Below are 18,534 nucleotides of genomic sequence, written 5' to 3' on the forward strand. Positions count from 1 at the left end.
GCTTCCCATCAGGCGGCGGCGCTCGGACCACAGCTCCCGCCTGACTCTGCGCTTAAAGGTGCCGCGCCGGCGCTCGGTAACCGGCTCAGGGGGAGGGGGGGGCGGCCGGCCAGCCCTCGGCAAGGACGGGGGCTCAGCGGCGCCTTCCGTTCATCGGCTGCCGCTTCCCCCTTACACGCGTTCCCCTCCTTCCTGCCCTCCCCCGGCCGCTGCCGGCCTCCCTCAGGTGAGCGGGGCGGAGAGACGAAGCGGCGCACGGGGCCGGCGGCTGCCTCCGTCTCCTTCCCCTCAGCGGCCGGGCCCGCCACCGCTCTGAGGTGGGCTGTGGGCGGCGGGGCGGGGGGACGGTGAGGGGCTACGAGAAGGCGGCGGCGGGCCCGGCCCTGCTGCCGCGGGGACGGAAAGTTGAACGCCGCTGCCGGTGAGCGCCGGGCTGCGGGGCGGCCGCCTCCCTCCGTCCCTCCGCCGCCATGAGGGGGCGGGAAGGGGGCTGGTCGCGTCCGCGCTCTCCTGATCTTTCTCCGTTCTCCGCCCCGGCTTTCCCCAGGGAGAGGTACCGGCCAGGCGGCGCCTGGAAGCCGACCGGCGAAGAGAGGAGGCGGTGGCGCAGGCAAGCGGCCCTCCGGCTGCCATCGCCCTCAGGTGGGTGCGGGCCTGGGCTGCCCGGCGGGTCCTGGGAAGAAGGAGCTTTGGATGGGGAAAAGGGGTGGGTGGCGGCCGCGCTGGCAGGTGGTGCGGGAGGACCCGCAAGCGTTTCCGAAGAGAAGATCGGGGCTTGCCTTGGAGGCAGGGTCTGATGCCAGCTCGGTGAAACCCGGTGCCACGGTGCGGTGTTCAGGAAGGGAAAAATCGGGAAGATGAACCGCAATCCATCGGAAAACAAACTGTGCTTAAAAAGGACTCCAAGCGACAGGAATTCCCTCTAATTTGATACCTGCTGCTGCATGGAGAGGAGTGACTTGTGTTTTGTTTGGTTCTTTTTTTCCTCTTTCATTTTATTTGTACTCTGAAGCACATCATATATTTTTATATGTGAGGTCATTATTCCCTTAACAGCTTTTGAGCACTGCCTCAGGTGGCACTTTTCTAAATAGTTTTTGCTAGCCAAGTAAAAAACACTGTTACCGAGACATAACTGCTATATGTGTCTGAACCACGGTGGTAAGTTTACACAGTGGGCAAACTTACTAGTGTAAATCTCTGATCAGAATTTAGTTATGTAGTTACGTACCACGTAGGATGTGCAAACAGAAGCTTGAAGATACATTAGGCGTTTTCTTCTTCTTTCTTGCAGGAATAGGTTGTAATCTATTCAGCAAAATCTCTCCTTCAGCCATGTTAAACAGGAGGAGTATTACTTTGTGTACGTGAAGAAATATTTCCTTAAATATCACTCTAGAATTTTGTCAGGTGGTGGGGATTGTCATTTTTTCCCAATTTCTTAAAAATAGTAAACCTCATAGCTTTATCAATGTTCTGAAATATTTCTACTTTATTATTTTATTGAAATTAGAGTGATGTAGATATGCTTTTGCTACTTCAATTACACTTTCAGTTCTTAATTTTGAATGTTTTGTCTCTTCATGTTGTTAACCCTAGCACATAGTCAACTATTGATAGCTTTGGCTAATACTTTGGCTTGTATTTCATGCATTGAAAAGAAATAAACCAACCCACAGACAGGTTTTCTCAGTTTTTTTCTGAAACAGAGAGGAAGGGCATTTTAAAAATGAAGGTAGTCCATGGCTGTGCTTGCCCTCTTCCCTTCCCATTTTATATATTGATGATGGCTGGCTTGGATACTTGTGATTGTGGCTGCCACTGCATTATAGGAAAAGAAGATTTTCTCGTACACAGGCTGCTTCCAGATGACACTGTCCATATGTTGTTTCCTGATTAAGGCTGTTGGCCAAGAGATCAAGATTGCAGCTAAAGTTTTAGGCAAATACCTGCTCTATTGATGATCTACTAACATGTAGTGTGTGTTGTGAGTTTTTAGAATGCCATGCTTCAGTGATAAATGTATGTTTTGTACATATATTTATACATCATTATGTATAGCTTTGTGGTGCGTGTGGAGGGATTTTATGGGGTTTTGTGTTTGTTTGGTTGGGTTATTTTTAAAGAAAATGTAACTTCGTTATTTTATGGTAATGTCAGTATTTTCCTGTAGGATCTGGGGGAAGGAAATTCATTCTTAGTTTGGAAATTCAGTCCTGCTTGGTGTTAAAAGCAAATACAGCAGTTTAAATATAGATATTCAAGTAGCTTCTGGGAAATTAACTTATGAATGAATCGATTTTACTTTTAGTGTTCTTGTAACTCTATTTTAAAATCGTGAGGATCGATAATTAGCTTTGAAGGTAAAATGCCTGAAGGCAATGCAGCCTGTCAGGTGAAGGTTTTTGATGCAAACTAGTAGTGCTCAGAAGTCCAGGAAGTTTTGCTGTTATTTCTTTACTGTAGAAATGTTTCTTTCACAAGTATGATTGATAATGTAATCTGTTTTGGTTAGGCTTTTTTTCATTATGTTTTGTGTAGTTGAGTGTGTTAATGCTTCTGAGGCTGTATAAATAACAAATGGTTGTGATATAATTTTTTAGGATAGGCTTGGAAAAAATACAAGAGGCTTTCTGATAGATAAGAACGATCCGTTCTGGTGCTACGTTCAAGTACAGCCTATGTCATCGTGGCTTAATATTTTTAATGGCTTTTCTCTCATGTAAGAAGTGCAAGTCACTACCATGTGAAATGACTAAGCTTTCCATTCAGTGTTTCTAAAACAAGACGATATCTAGAAAATAGTCAAGGGGAAAACAAAAATCTATCACTAACCTTGGGCTATTTCTTGCTTTTTGAAGGAGACCATATACATTCTGTATAGTAGTGTAGGATGCAGTCTTAAGTTTTTCTACATTTGTTTGACCTAATGGCTCAACGTTTTCATGTTTGGTAACTGATTGGTACTGTCTTGCAGCATGGTATACATACTGGAGATGCAGAAACCACGTAGCAGAAAGCTTTGAGCAGTTGTGGATTATCAGTTTCTCCCAACAGCAATAAAAAGTGAAGAATGAGGGTGACTGGATTTATTTCCCTATGGACGTTGGTTTCACTGCCTTGTGGCCAGTTAGCAAATCCTGCAGAACATGAAGATGTAGTAAAACATGCAATAAAGCTGCACCGTGGGAAAGGAGCTGTTATCGCTCAGAGAAAGCAGTGGGTGTTGGAGAGCTGCAGAAAACTGTCTGGCCTTCTTCGCCAAAAGAACGTTGTTCTCAACAAACTAAAAAATGCTATAAGAGCAGTTGAGAAGGATGCAGGGCTGTCAGATGAAGAGAAACTTTTTCAGGTGCATACCTTTGAAATTTTCCAAAAGGAGCTAAATGAAAGTGAAAACTCAGTCTTTCAAGCAATCCACGGCCTCCAGAGAGCTCTACAGGGTGATTACAAAGATGTTGTAAATATGAAAGAAAGCAGCAGACAGAGACTGGAAGCCTTGAGAGAAGCTGCAATTAAGGTTAGTTCCCCCATGTTTTTTACTAGAGTATTAACGTTCTACTTGTGATTTTAACTTTTTTTTATGGCACAGTTTCAATCTGTTTTAATAAAAAGGTGTACCTACGTGAAACTTGCAGTGTTTTGCTGTTTAAAATGGATTTTGAATGAAGTATTTGTTTTCATTAGTAAAATTAGAAGTAATTCTGGTCTGGAGCTTAAAAGTTACTAGCAGTCAATATTTCTTACTCAAAACAAAACTAAGCATAATCATAAAACCTATGACAAATATTATGTTAAAGGAAAAGGGATACAGGAAGTGAGTCAGTGCACGTAGCACAGCTGCACTAGATAAACCAGTGGGTTTATCAGAGTGGACATAATGCCATAAATTGGCAAAATACTAACTGTTTTTCCCACTTTAAATGAGAACCGCTCAACCAAAATCTGCAATTTAAACAGCATGACTTCTAGCCTTTTATTTCCATATTGGTATAGATGTGGGTAAAATGGACGTGCAAATATATGAGATGACTAGATTTTTAATCACAGTACAGCACACCTAGCCTAAAAAGTACAGATTTGAAAAACAGTGCTTCGAGGGAAGAGCCGGCTGAGAATAACTTTACCAAGAAAAGCACAGATGAGTAACAGTTGAGCACGAGTACTTAATGGAAAATTTGAATTCCCGTGTCAATGCAGACCTGTTAGGGTATGCACAATCTGCCACTGTCTACTGGAGTTGGTAGTGCTCAGACCGTGTACTGAAAGTCTCCCATTGAGAGAAAATGTCGTTTAATTGATTTGGTATTTAAATTGCTCTTTTCCTTGCTCTATCCCTCAGCCACTGGAGGGATGTATTAAATATTTTCTTTGTTTTCTGTCTTTTAAAAGAAGAGGCTGCCCTTGCACAAGGGAGCAAGAGAAGGGAAAAAATATAATTGGGATATAGCATCTGAGCTCGGAGAATCTCTAAAGGGCGTTTGTGTAAGAGACGTGCAGATCTTAACAGGTGAAGATGGCAAAAGATTGTGTGCAAGAACAGTGTGCTGTAAATTGTGGCAAAAAGGCTGGTGGACATAGAAGTTAGGTTGCAGACTTGGGAGGCTGGAGTGGTCTGTGTAGTGAAAACAAAGACTGAATTACGACAAATTTGGATGGGAGTAGCTTGGATCTAGGTGTGTTCTAATGAAGTGCTCAATATGACTTTGATATTGGCACTTAATGGTAGTGCCAGCCTCTGCTGCATAGAAATGGTAGTGATTGTGATGAAAATTACTTGATTTTCCACCTTTTTTATTTTCTCAGACCTCTTAAGATAGCAGCAGTGAAGCTGTCCAGAATCTTCTTTCTCATTTACCTAATTCTTGGCAATGTTACTGTAAAATACTGAAGTAATCTATCCTTGAACTTGAGAATGGTGTTTCCTCATTTTTCTCATAAAAGGAGGTCTCTGTGTATAATGATGTGTTACAGATGCGTGTCCTGTCAAAACTTTACTTCTGCGGAGGTGGACCATGTAGGCCTTCTTTGTATTACCATATCAAGATATTCACTTGAACAAGTAATCTTTTACGCCCTTCCTTCTTATGTCATTCACATGATTATTTAAACAATATTTGTTGTTCTTAATCTTATAATTGTTACATAAAGTAAAACAAAGGTTACTGGGGAAATGCGTGCCAAAAAGATGAAAATTACATGGGATGTCTTTTTTTTGGGGGGGGGACACTTGTTCTTACTTCAGAAGACATACATTAGGTCCAATTTTGTTCTGGTTTCATTTTACTGTAATGATTACTTTGTTGGTGTACTTATAAGACAATCCTTTCTTTTTTTAAAGCAGGGATTAAGTGGAAAACAGAAATGACTGTAGAGGGTGCTGGACTCTTCCCTTTGTTTTATTTCTGTTGAGTGGAAGTATTTAGAAGTCTTTAGTATTGGGATATGTATGCATGTCTGATACATTTCTTGCTGTTTCTGCTGCTGGGAAAAGGTATAGCGGAATCATTCATGGTGGGGGGAGGGGAAGAAAGAAACGGTAAAAATAGATTCTGCCTTCCTTTGCTCCAGGAACCTGCGTGGAGGTTCAGGTGCCTGCTACTTGGACAATGGTGGAAAAAATAACTCACAAACAGTGCAAAGATGCATCCTCCTCTGAATGTCCTTTTTTCATCCCTGATTAAACAGCAGAGAGCAACAGCAACGCTGCATCCTTAACCAGCATTGCCCCAAAGCCTTACTTAATCTTACTTCATTTCGCTCATGTGTTTTCTGGGTGTTCCTAAACTCCTGTTTAGTGCAGCACAATCCTTCTCTGTATTACCTTGCTTAAAAGATTGCTTAGTATGTACCTTGTGATCAGATGTCTCCAATCCCGGCATGAGTCGTGGAACAGTGTTTATACTGTGATGCACTTCTGCTTAACATGTAGCAGGCTGTTTAAGAGCTTGTCCTTTTCGTGGACACCGTTCTCTGTGATTGTCCCACTCTACTGCCATGACACTGGACTGTAGGTGAAAACAGGGGTGCCGCTTTAATAGAACACAAAAACCTTTGCCTTCATTAATTAAAGGAATTTACAGCTAAACTCAGATTTTTTTCAAAGCTCTTTTACCTTGCTATTCAGAGAAGGTTAACTTCTTGAGAATTAGAGCCTTATTTATTTTTCTGCAGTTTAACTGTTCAGCCAGTTGGTCTTCGCTGACAGAAAGGACTGATCGGCTCCCTGCACCCAAAACCCGTTCCCTTTTTGAGAGGAAAGAATCTAAACCTTGTTAATTCTATCTCGTGTTCTAAGTTGCTGCTGACTGAGAAAAGAATCTGTAGCTCATATGGGGGCTGTTTTTTACATCTTTCAAGCAATGTCTGCTAGCAGAGAACAACAGATAGGAAATGTTTTTCCTTGAGGCTGCATGAGAGTGACTGTCTCTCTTGCTTATGTGTTGCATAAGAACTAAAGTAGTTGACATTGGGCCAAACACATTAATAGTTACGTTTTTCCCAACTCCAGTTATTTTGGGAACCGGGTAGTTTTCATCATGCCAGTGTAACTATGGTAATTCTAAACACCAACAGACAAGAGCCAGCAATTCTGTGGTTTCCTCACAACCAGAAGTATTCATCTGACTGTGAGGATTTTAAAAGGGGTTAAGCTACAGTTACAGGCTGTACTGAACATACTCTTGTCTTGGCATCAGGGAACTGATTAAATTACAGGCATGCTCTTGCAGGTTTCAAGGGGAAAAATGTCCATCCGCAAACATGTGTGGAGGAGGGGATGCTCCAGTTATTTAAACATAGCTTAGGACCATTTTAGGTGCCCGGGTTATCCAAGAAATCTGTGTGGGGTAAGCAGATAAAACACGCAACCTAAGGGAGACATACGTTTTATCGGATTTCTAAATGGGTATGACAGGGCATCTAAAATAGAGACAGAAACTTGCGTTTTCTGGGAATTCAGTCTGACCTAGAGATTGCTTATATTTTTTGCTTGGTCTTTTTTTTTTTTTCCCTTGGTAATAATATTGGCTCTCTTAAAGAACAGCTGTAGGGTCTCATCTAAATATTCTCAGCATCCTGAATCTAACTGAAAGGAAGAAGCCTGCCATTGCATATGTTTCCTCATTCATAGTTGTTTTCTTTCTCAACCAGTGCATCTTTAAAAGAATGTAGGCATGTGAAGTGAGGCTTCTTATCTGTTTTCCAAAAAATCTCAAATTATACTATGTCAGTACACAAAGTATTATGTTTGGTTATAGTCTTGGTAACTATTTAGAAGGTGCAGTGTGAAATCCCGTCTTGATCAGTAAATAAACTTACTTTTTTGGGTTTTTTTTGAACCTGAAACATCCAAAGAAAAATGAAACATCATAACTTTATCAGAGAAGCTACTGAAATATTTTTACACCATATCAAACCACATCAGCATTTTTTCTTTTCTTACTTTTGAAGCCTAGACACGGATTTCAGAAGTCATTAGTGCAAGTTCATAAAAGGCCCAAACTGAAAATATGGACAAAGTCAAGTATTTTATTTCTGATAGGAAAAATGTTTCTTGGGAAACATAAGCAGAAACCTCAGCTAGAGTGCTTGACTGCTCATCTGTAGTGTTTTCCAACTGCTTTTATTTTTTTTTGTAGCTGTTTCCACAGTGTTGTAAATTTTGGAAACCATAAACAGACCTCTTCCTATGCTTATAAAATGGTTTATAAAATTAAGATTCATTGTGTTTTCTTTCCAATTTGTTTGTCGTAGCTAGTAAAGCTATGCTTTCGACATTACTATGCTTCCCTGCTAAAGCACTGAGCTCTAAACTTTACTTGTGTTTGAAATGTTTCCTGGTGTTCCTCAAAGTAATTCCTTTCTTGTATTTTCTGGATCGTAACCTTAGGGCAGCTCTACTGTTTAATGGATCAGAAAAGGCAATTGGTGGATATTTTGTTTGGTTGTTGTTTTTCTTGCCCACTTTCTCCCGTGAAAACTGTCACAAGAGAAAGCAATCTCCAAATACCATTATGAAGTCTATATTGCTTTTGCAATTCCACTCATAAGATGTTTTGTGTCAAAAGAAGCATACATTTATGTCAAACGTTTTTCTGCTTGAAGGCCTGGTCAGCACTTTATCTGTGTGTTGTAAAATTCAACAGGAAGAAATGGAATACGTTGAACTCTTAGCAGCAGAAAAACATCAGGTCGAAGCCCTTAAGAACATGCAGCATCAAAACAAAAGCCTGTCAATGCTTGATGAAATTCTAGAAGATGTCAGGAAGGCAGCCGATAGACTGGAAGAAGAAATAGAAGAGCATGCCTTTGATGACAACAAATCTGTAAGTGATGTTTTAGACTCACTCTTTTCATTGGTGTGCATTTATTTTTTTTTTTAGTTGGTATTTGCACTGTAGGGGTGTTTCTCTTGTGTTAAATAGTTGTTAGGATTTTAGTGACTACTTTAAAAAAACAAAACAAAAATTTTTTGGCTTTGCATTTGCTCTTGCTTCCCTTTCAACAGAAGAAAGTATTTAGTGGTGGAGTGATTGCTTGTTAGGAGTGAGCAAACAGAAATTATTACTCCTTTTTGCTAGTGATTTTGATTTGAAAGCCTTCCCTGTGGCTGCCGCTTTGACAGTGACAAGTGTAGTCCATCTCACTGATACAGCCTGTGAGAGTTATAACATCTCAGTGGTGGTGAGGACTGTGATATTTAGACTTTGCAGGATATGGAGTTATCATGTTAAGCATAGTCTCTGCTTTTTTCTCTTTCATTTTGTTGAGAAAGTTATGGGAGAACAAGAATCCTTGCAGTTAGTTTTCACAGTCTGGGAAAAGATATATTGTTCAAGGTAAGGACCTGAAATGTGTTTGTGATGTTCTGACTTCCTCTGCTTTTTGTACATTGGCCTATTTGCGTTATTCATTGTTTCTATGTTGCATGATGGACAGTATCCCTCAGGTAAGGCTGTGTGCATCCGGAGCTGGGAGTGCATCAGTTTATTCTCGTGTTCCATTGTGCTGTCCTTGGAGACTTCTAAATTGGTCCTGTTTGCATAAACATTGGTTGCAATTTTATTTGGCTTTTGCTCTTGAAGGGTTTTTGTGGATTTGCAGGTTGACTTCCGAGGCGAGCATAATTCTTGAATTCTGCTGAGGAGGAAAAGCAGTTGCTCTGTAGTAGAGAGCCAGGCCATTTTTTTGTACCTGTACTTGTATTGAGAGAAAGTGGAAGCAGCTTTTTATTTTGTATATGCCAGATAGCAGGAATTGTAGCCAGTGGGAATCCTATCCAGCCAGGACCAACAGCCGGGAAGGGACAAGCTAGCTGGAGTGCCCTCTTCTGTTCCGCTGGGGTATAACGGCACGTTTTAAAGAGACCTGGAATGACGTTTTTTCGGCTACACCTGTTAATTGGCAACATGCCAACGCATCCTTCTTCTCTGGTGTACCCCTTCGGTTTTCTGCTTGTATGTCTATTCACGAAAGAAAAGGAATCACGAAATGCAACCTGGAGGGACTATTTACATCTCCATCTTTGCAAGAAGCATCTGGTGTGTTTTCCCGTAAGCTAGAACACGGGAACATTAGAACAAAGAAGCTCAAATAGAATGATCAGTAATCTGATAAAGATAGAAAAGTGTCTATTAGAACATAATTAGAGAAGTGTAGTAGGTAAAAATGAAAAAAAAAAAATAAATCTGAGCTAACCCACTTAATGCAAGATGAGTATTTGCGCACTTTATTCTGTTATATGCAACCTGCTTTCAGAAGTTGTTGATTTTGGAAATATAATCCTGAAATTAACTGTTTTCTCTTATTATGTCCTCAAATTCATTAGTATTTAAAAGCTCCTCTGAACCTGTGCCATCTACTCTTGCTCTTCTAGTATAGTCTGTCTTTTTGTCAGTTCCCTTTTCTTTTGTAAAAGCAAAAATGCACCATAATAGCCATGCAATGTGTGATTATTTTTTTTATATATGTTATGCAGAAAAAACAGATTATTTTTCATAATTGTCCTAATCTTATAGACATCTTCCCCTTTTTCCTAATATTGTTTCTGATGTAGACTGTGAACTCCACTAGATGAGGAATGTATTTATCCAATTGCATTGCTTTTATATGATCTTTGATACATTTTTAATTTTGATGCCAAGACGTTTGGTTAGATTCCAGACACACAAGCTACCAAGTACAAAGGAACATATAACAAACTCTATTTGGAGTTCCAGAGCTTCAAAGTAGATGCTTCACTGCTGATGCATTTTATAAGATAATTTTGCTTATTTTATAAGATAATTTTGCTTAGTGAACACTGTTGCAAATGTCATAACATTAAATTCCCAAGAAGATACTTGAACAGATGTTGGCTTAGTAGTACTTTGGTTTTTAGGCAAAGTTATAGTCATCTGCAAGATGGGGACACTGCACTGAACAGTGAAATAATTCCAGTGTGAAAGTCAGCGTAAAGTATGTTTTATATTGCAGAGCCAACATTTAACAGTAAGCTCTAAGCTCTCTTTTAGTATCCCCGGAGTAGCAATGAGGGTGTGGGAAGAGGAGGTCAGGAGCAAAGAAGACAGAAAAACAGTAGGATTGGGCACTTATTGTGTATTCAGATCAGAAACAGTTCTTCATGTTTGCTGACTGTAGGGAAGCCTTTCTCCTTTGCTCCAATACTGTGAGAATAGTTTGCATGTATGTGGCATGCAGCAGCTCCTGCTTTCTCCCGTCAGCTGAAAGTGTGAAAACATGGTTTGGTCTGCTAGACTTGGCAATGGACACCTCATTCTGGAATGCAAAATAACCTGGTAAGTGGGAAGCTTAGGGAAGTAAAGGCAAATATATACAAAAAGACAGGGTTTTTTGCGGGGAAAAAGAAAAGGTGAAAAGACAACTTTCATAATGCATTAAAAAAAAAAAAATCATCAGTCTCTTACTCCAACAGCTAAAAATGCTAATGATTGAAGCAGCTGTTTTATGCTTCTAAATAATTCTGCAAACTTCATGATTTGTTTCGTATTTCTTTTTTCCCCTCTGATTCTTAGTGACTTCCAATTCTTTAGAGGCCCTTCATATTGCATCATGTACAAAAACAGGGGACGAGGTCATTCCTGTGGCAAAAGTTTTTATTTAATTATACACACACACCCCCAGAAGAGTGGAAGAAAAGGATAAAAATTGCAGGTTAAATATTAAATACTGAAAATGCAATGTTTATCTGAACAGTTTGGGGAAATGTGCTGGGGAATCAGCGAAGAAAAATAGGAGGCTGTTTTATAGATGACTTAGTCATCTATATGACATTTCATCATTAAATTGGGGAGTACCTTGGGCAAAATATGGCAATCCAGAAAAGTGTAATGTTTTGTACTCAGTCATTGGAATGATAACAGCCTACTCTCTCTTTACTGGAGTCTGAAAGAAGTAACAACCTGAACTGTTGCTGAATAGTGGTAAAATCTACATTATTTAAAATACAACGAATAGTGAAATCATCCTGCTGTCCTCACAGGCACTAAAGACAGAGCTAGGTAGAAACAGTTCTTATTCTCTCTCCTTCAAATTTAAAGGACAGTGACTTTTTCTTGACTTGGATTGCAGTCATTATTTCAGATTTTTGTGAACTGAAAATCACTTTGTCATCTCTAATTGTTTTTGTTCAAAGGAATAAAATGTTATATTTCAGTCCAACCTTTTGTGTTTTAAATGTGATAAAGCTTTTTCAAAAAAAAATTTCAGATTAAATGCAATTAAAAATACTGAATTGGAATTTTACAGCTTTGAAACCTTGTCTCTGTATTTTTTGGTTGGACAGCTTGGCTAAAGAGGTCTAGAAATCCCCTTGTTTTTAAAATGTAAAGCAAATTATAGGCTTTTCAGTTATGGACATGAAATTTTGATAGAGATGGAAAGACTTCTCTAAGAAGAAACTGCAGTAAACTGCAGTACTTGTAGTCTGTCAACAAATTCTGGAGCAACTTCAAGAACAACTAATAGTCTTTTGCTTTTTACTGTATGCTTCATTGACACCCCCCCTTTTTTTTTTTTTTTGTTAATTGCTTTCTTTTTTTCACAGGTAAGAGGTGTTAACTTTGAAGCGGTTTTAAGGGTGGAAGAAGATGAAGCCAACTCCAAAAGAAATGCTTCAAAAAGAGAAGTAGAGGATGACTTAGGTCTTAGTATGCTTATTGATTCCCAGAACAATCAGTATATCCTTACCAAGCCCAGGGATTCAACGATTCCTCGTGCTGATCATCATTTCATAAAGGTAAATGTTTTGGAGACGTTCTTGTCATTTGCTTTGGTAAGATTTAGTCCCACTAGTTTGCATGCCAGTACTGCTTGATTGGATTTAATATAGTTTTAGCATTTGTCCCCATTCATGATTCCCCTGTGTACTGGCGATCTGGCCAGTGCTTTCCCTACTCCTAGTATAGTCTTCACAAGACTGATTGCGATGCTGCATGAATCCTCTCTGTTTTTATTTGATTTAACTTGTTGTACCTTTGGGGCAGCATCCCTTCTCTCGGACTGCACAGTATTAAAGCAAGCTACTGCTTTCCCTGATAAGCCATTTGCATATTGTCACTAGAGAGAATTTATCTGTTTGTGTCTTGTGAAAAACGGGATGCTGGAAAATACATAGACATGTTTTTAATTGCATTTGTGCTTCATGAGGAATAACTGGATTGGAATATTTTTTTTATTTTTTAAAAAACACCCAAACCAAAATGGATCTGTTATTCCATTTTGTTTCAATGCAAAGTGCCCTTCCCCTCACAATTCCCCAGGAAAATGTCTACTTCCTATAATGTATTTAAAATATCTAATAAATTGATTAAAAGTCTCCAAAGCTACCAGTTACTTAAGGTCAGTACCACATCTGCTTCATCTGCAAAACTGCAGTGCTTACACCTACAACAAAATGTTCAGGTTAGCTTACTGAAGTTGTGTTTTCTTTTCACAGGCAGTATTTCACATTTAATTTTACAGTGCTATTTGTATTTTGAAAGATAATAGTCTTTAATCACAAATTTGTATGTCCTTTATATTAATGCATTTGTAAATCTTGCATATTTAGGATATTGTGACAATAGGAATGTTGTCTTTGCCATGTGGCTGGCTGTGCACAACAATAGGATTGCCAACCATGTTTGGGTATATCATCTGTGGAGTACTCTTAGGACCATCAGGACTAAATAGTATCAAGGTAAGTGTGCAAGTTGCTTCTTGACTGATTTAATTTGTTGGAATCTTTAAAAGTAGTTTTAAAAGAATATGGTATTGCCAACCTCAAATGTATTTAAAAATAAATAAAAAACCCCAAACCTGGAACTTTACAAAATGAGGCCTTAAAATTTTATGTCTTTGAATTGTTTTGTTTTCAATTTTTTTCTCCTGTATAATCATGACATAAGCAATTGTTGAAAGCGAAAGCTGAAGGTTGTGTGTTGTGGGGTTTTTTTTTTTTGTTTGTTTGTTTCTTTTCTGTTTGTCTTTAATCATAAAGCATCACATTTGAGAGCCAAATTATTTAAATGACATCAGATATTCAGAAACTTACAAAAAGTCAATGTTGGCAGTAGAGGAAGCGTTTAAAACAAGTAGTTTCCTGAGTACCATAGCTTGGCTTCCTAGAGAGTTATTTTGCATCTCTGTAGCTCTTTCATCCATCCTAGTCACCCTAGTTGTTTTCCAGTCCCCTGCCCACATTCCTCAAGTCTCTTGAACCTTTTTAGCTCCATCACGTGTACCCTGATTACTAGCTCAATGTGAAACTGTGGGCTGTGGTTGGCTAGCCGTTGCACGTGTTTTGATTCGTGGTCTGGTGTGCATTAACAGATTGTTTAGCCAGCAGGCAAAACAGAACACTTTTTAAGGTTGCGTGGTAATGTCCAGTTAAGTTACACATTTCTATTACATTGATATCCACATAACTGCTTGGAACTTACTGTCTTTGCAACCTCTGCTCTTATGTGGATTTTTGTTGAAAGTGACTGTTGGGCTCAAAAGTAAGTAGGGATGAGTAGAAATTGTAGGATTTTGTCAATCTCATATTGGAAGAGAAGGCTACAAATACTACACTTTCAAAATTTCATATTCTAAGACTGAGATTAAATAATAACCTTTGTGTAGTACGTAACTTCTGGGTTGAGAAGGTCTGGAAAACATGACCACTTAGATTGAGAAACAAGTTTGTAAGCTTGGCATTAGGAGGAGATTCAATAATGAATTTTCAGAGACTTACACTGAGAAAGATGATGTCGTCAGAACAGAGATGAGGGAGGTTTCCTTAGGACAGTTTCTTAGTGAGCTGCCTGTTCCTTGTGGAGCTGTGATTTAATGTTTTTCATCTGGATAATGCTCATATTGACTGGGTTTCTTGTATGTACTCTCCCCTTTTATCTCCTCTGTATTTCATAAAAAAGTTGAACGTCATAGGAATTTAGGAGGCAGGCAGATTCTAATCTGGCAGGGAAGATAGTTTCCATCTCCTTTTCTCTATGATTGATGATAGACCCTGTCCTCTTCTGCTCTGGACTGTAAATACATAGAAAAGAAATGTTAGGTTTTTCTGTTGTGACAAGGAAGACAACCGCTGTTCTTGCTGCTGCACCCTTCTCTGAAGTGGAAAGACTGTAGTTGTATGGTCTGAGAGATGGATGCACAGAGTCTACGGGATGGAGAGCAGGACAGCAACTACAGGCTAGCAGAATGATGATAACAATAGACCAATAAAATAACTAGACAGAAGTAACTTCTGGAATGCAAGCCTTGGGGGTTTAATAGCATATGCATAAAACTTTAACCTATTTATATTCAACAAGCAAGCAAGCTTACCTAGATCAATGACACATGTGCATTTTGTGTGACCAGCACTATCCAACCAAATTATCTAGTAGCAGCCAGGTGATGGGAAAAAGTTTGAACCCTAAAGATGCTGAGGGAACTTCTGATGTCATATGAACAACAAGTGAACTAACTGTGGAAACATAACGAGAAACAATTTATTTTGTATATGGATGTATAATTTGTATTATAAGTAGACTGCTGTGCAATGATTTTTTTTTTTTTAAAGTCTATTGTACAGGTGGAGACATTAGGAGAGTTTGGTGTATTCTTCACTCTCTTTCTAGTTGGTCTGGAATTTTCTCCTGAAAGATTAAGAAAGGTATTTTTGTATAATGCCTCTCCATTACGGGATTTAGTTGCTAATGTTCAAGTTATCAGTTCTATTTCAGATTTTTACATTCTCCCTATAATACACTGGTGTAACTTTGTACATTTTTGAAAAGACAAATATGACACTTGCTTCTTCCCTTTAACTTGTTGGAAAAAACAGAATGCATTATTTATTTGGTGTCTCCAAAAAAAGCCTTTGCTATTTCTCTTCATTTTTAGTAGAACAGTTGGATTACCAGAAAAATCTCACACAGTTTATGGCAATCCATCTCTGCTTTATTTTAACATGCAGTAACATGCAGTTGCTGTTATGGAGTGTCCAGTGATGTTTGCCAGTCCTCTTATTTAAAAAAAAATAAAAATCAGTTTAAGTACTGCATACTGAATTGATGATACATGCTGTACTGACTAATAAACTGATTCTGCAAGTATGTTAGCACAATCTCGGGTATTACATGATGTGGCATCAGGATTCAGCAAAAAGGTACAAGTTTCTTTTGGTCTTAATGGGAAAAAAAAAAAGTTACTCATAAACCAGCTAGAATTTTCATAGTGGAAAATACTGCTGTGAAATATGAAGAGAGTTGCATATGAAGAGAGTTGCAACAAAGAGTTGCATTGTGTGATTTGTTCTTAAACTGATGCTTGTGAGTTCATGAGACTGTAAAAGCTTTAATTGAAATGTGTTAAAACTTATGAGCATTTAGCTTAATCTGCTATTTCTAGTCCATCTAAAGTCAAAAATAAAAATCAGTAATTCAAAGGTTCCTAAACTGTAGTATGTACATTGTTACTTCAGAGCTGCGTGCTCAGTATTGTGGAGCGAGCTGCTGGCATTGATGATGATTTTTTCCCCACTCTAGAATCACATCAAATAACCGATCTTCCATTTGATGATTTTAATCTATTTCATCCCATACTGGACCTTTTCGCCCTTAATTTGTCTGTGAGCTCTGGGAAATTTACCTAATTTCTGGTAATGAGCCTTCTGGCATAGAATATTATCTTCTAGGCATAATATCTTAAGAGTTTTAGGATATATAGGATGAGAGCCTATTACTTCTGTGGCCCAGCACTGCAGCCACAAATCATGCGTCTTTAACTGCTTATTTGTGCTGAAAATCATTGTAACTTATCAGTGAGAAAAGTGAGGTCAGACTTTATCATAAGAACTTGTGTTCTTCCCAAGGTATGGAAAATATCTTTGCAAGGACCCTGCTACATGACGGTTCTGATGATTGCCTTTGGTTTACTATGGGGACACTTGCTCCAAATTAGACCAACACAAAGTGTCTTCATTTCCACTTGTTTATCTTTATCAAGTACGCCATTGGTGTCAAGATTTCTTGCAGGTAGTGTTCGGGGTGATAAAGAAGGTAAGTGTGATTTTAAATATGGACTACTGTAGTATCTACAATCAAATTTGAAAGCAGTTGACTTTGTCATATTGAGAGAAACTACTTAAAAAATGAAACAAAACTAAAATCCACTGTTAAGTTTGGTTACAAATGATCATCCTTCTTTAACACCGGCCAGCGTTGCATGTATTCTTGTTAAGAGGTGTGCCTGCTATTTACATAGCCAGTCCTCTTCAGAAAAACACAGTGTAGCCCAATCAGTACCATGTTTAAGAATTTACTTCACTGAGGGTCTTGAATGCTTGTGCTTTTTAAGAGGTTACCAGGTTAGACCGTTACTACCAGTCTGTCATCAGGGCAGAAAGGCTAACTTAAGTAATTCGTGTCCTTCTTCGGCAAACTAAGACCAGCTCAAGTAGTCTTTCATAGGTAACAGCTCTTCAAATAAGTACCTTCAAGTGCTATGTTGCTAGCTTCTCAAAGACATCTAAATGTTTCCTTTCAAAAGTTTTGCAATCCTGCTTTCTTCCACTTAAACCTCCCTCATACATACTGCATTAAAGTTCTCCCCACCCCGTAGAATATTCATATTCTAATGCCTAAATTCAAAGCGTATATTTTACACATGCTGACTCTTACATGTGTCTGCTATTCTAAAGACTGTATGTTTTCAGTGATGGAGTTCCAGTAAATGCATAACTAGTGCTTAGCTGCTAAGCAAAGTCTATATTTTTATTGTGTAACAAAAGCTTCATATGAATACTTTATTTATATTTTTAATATATTTTTATTTATGTATATTTTAATTTACTTACTGCTGAGGGAAAAAAACACTAAACAGAAGGCTTTGAATGACCTCACCCCATTGAGAACTATACTTAGCCTCCATTTGATGAAGACATTTCTAGATTTCTGAGCACTGCAAGCACTCCTAGATTCTGATGAATGTTTCCGTGACTGCTTTGTTGGTGTACAGGGGATATTGACTACAGTAGCGTGCTGCTTGGCATGTTGGTGATGCAGGATGTGCAGCTTGGTTTATTTATAGCTGTCATGCCTACACTTATTCAAGCAGGAGTGAGCACACATTCCAGGTAAAAAAAAAAAAAAAGTATATGTGTCTTCCCCCCATCCCTTTCTAATTAGTATGTAGATTGCATATATGAATATGAGAGCGCTACAGTCAACGTCAGTTTTGCTCTAGCTGCCTTAGTCCTGTCCAGCACTTCAAATTTGTAGTGAAAAGTTTTTGTAAAAAAATAAGTTAATTTCTTCAGCTACTTTATTCCCTCAAGACCTATTTTTGTCAAAGACAATGTGATAGCATTATTGAGCCTGATGGCTTACCTTGAAGATCAATCCACAAAATCTCTTTGAGTCAACATGGAAGTAAATTCTAGGTTGTAGAAGAGATTGCTGGGCGCTCAGCAGATTTAGTATTCATCTTGTTTACTAATGTATCGAAGTATCTTACTGTAGCTACTCAGTTTTGAACATCTGTGGAATTAGATCTTTTCACTTAAGGGGAACTGGTTGGGAGGCATGAGAGCACTTGAAAGAAATGTTTTGTTTGTTCTTCTCTTCCAGCATTTTCAAGGAAATACTGAGAATACTGATACTGATTGGCCAAATTCTCTTTTCTCTGGCTGCTGTTTTTCTTATATGTCTTGTTATAAAGACTTACCTCATAGGACCGTATTATCGCAAGTTACATGCAGAAAGCAAAGGGAATAAAGAAATCCTCATTCTAGGAATAACTGCATTCATCTTCCTTATGTTAACGGTAATCTTTTAATAAAACATTTTGATACATGTGGTAGTTTACTGCATCAGTATCACAAAAGCCATCACACTTAACTGCTATTGCATATCCATGTACCTCTGTAGCTAATTATTTGTTTTTAAAATGTTTTAAAACAAACCCCAAATGCACTGTTGATTCATGCATTATGGCATAGATGAGTAAGAAGAGATAAAATCTGAATGTCAGTCAGCTGATGGC

The 18,534-nt window shown here is 38.7% G+C and overlaps 1 protein-coding gene across 6 annotated transcripts in view; it reads left to right on the forward strand.

Annotated features, from left to right (window-relative positions):
* Positions 1 to 88: 88 nt before the first annotated feature.
* The window catches only part of TMCO3 (transmembrane and coiled-coil domains 3), a 36,219-nt gene continuing 17,773 nt past the window's right edge, over positions 89 to 18,534 (forward strand). For all 6 annotated transcript variants that reach the window (XR_010071554.1, XR_010071559.1, XR_010071558.1 and 3 more), the window contains exons 1-10: positions 89 to 226; positions 548 to 642; positions 2,978 to 3,520; positions 8,148 to 8,327; positions 12,068 to 12,259; positions 13,073 to 13,201; positions 15,071 to 15,163; positions 16,364 to 16,550; positions 17,509 to 17,626; positions 18,120 to 18,315. Coding sequence is in view for 1 of the 6 variants with exons in the window: in XM_063338245.1 (XP_063194315.1) it covers positions 3,074 to 3,520; positions 8,148 to 8,327; positions 12,068 to 12,259; positions 13,073 to 13,201; positions 15,071 to 15,163; positions 16,364 to 16,550; positions 17,509 to 17,626; positions 18,120 to 18,315 (1,542 nt within the window). In the remaining 5 variants the exon portion in view is untranslated. The remainder of the gene's footprint in view (positions 227 to 547; positions 643 to 2,977; positions 3,521 to 8,147; positions 8,328 to 12,067; positions 12,260 to 13,072; positions 13,202 to 15,070; positions 15,164 to 16,363; positions 16,551 to 17,508; positions 17,627 to 18,119; positions 18,316 to 18,534) is intronic.

This window comes from Chroicocephalus ridibundus, chromosome 1, assembly GCF_963924245.1.
Source record: "Chroicocephalus ridibundus chromosome 1, bChrRid1.1, whole genome shotgun sequence".
In the NCBI taxonomy this organism is placed as follows: Eukaryota; Metazoa; Chordata; class Aves; order Charadriiformes; family Laridae; genus Chroicocephalus; species Chroicocephalus ridibundus.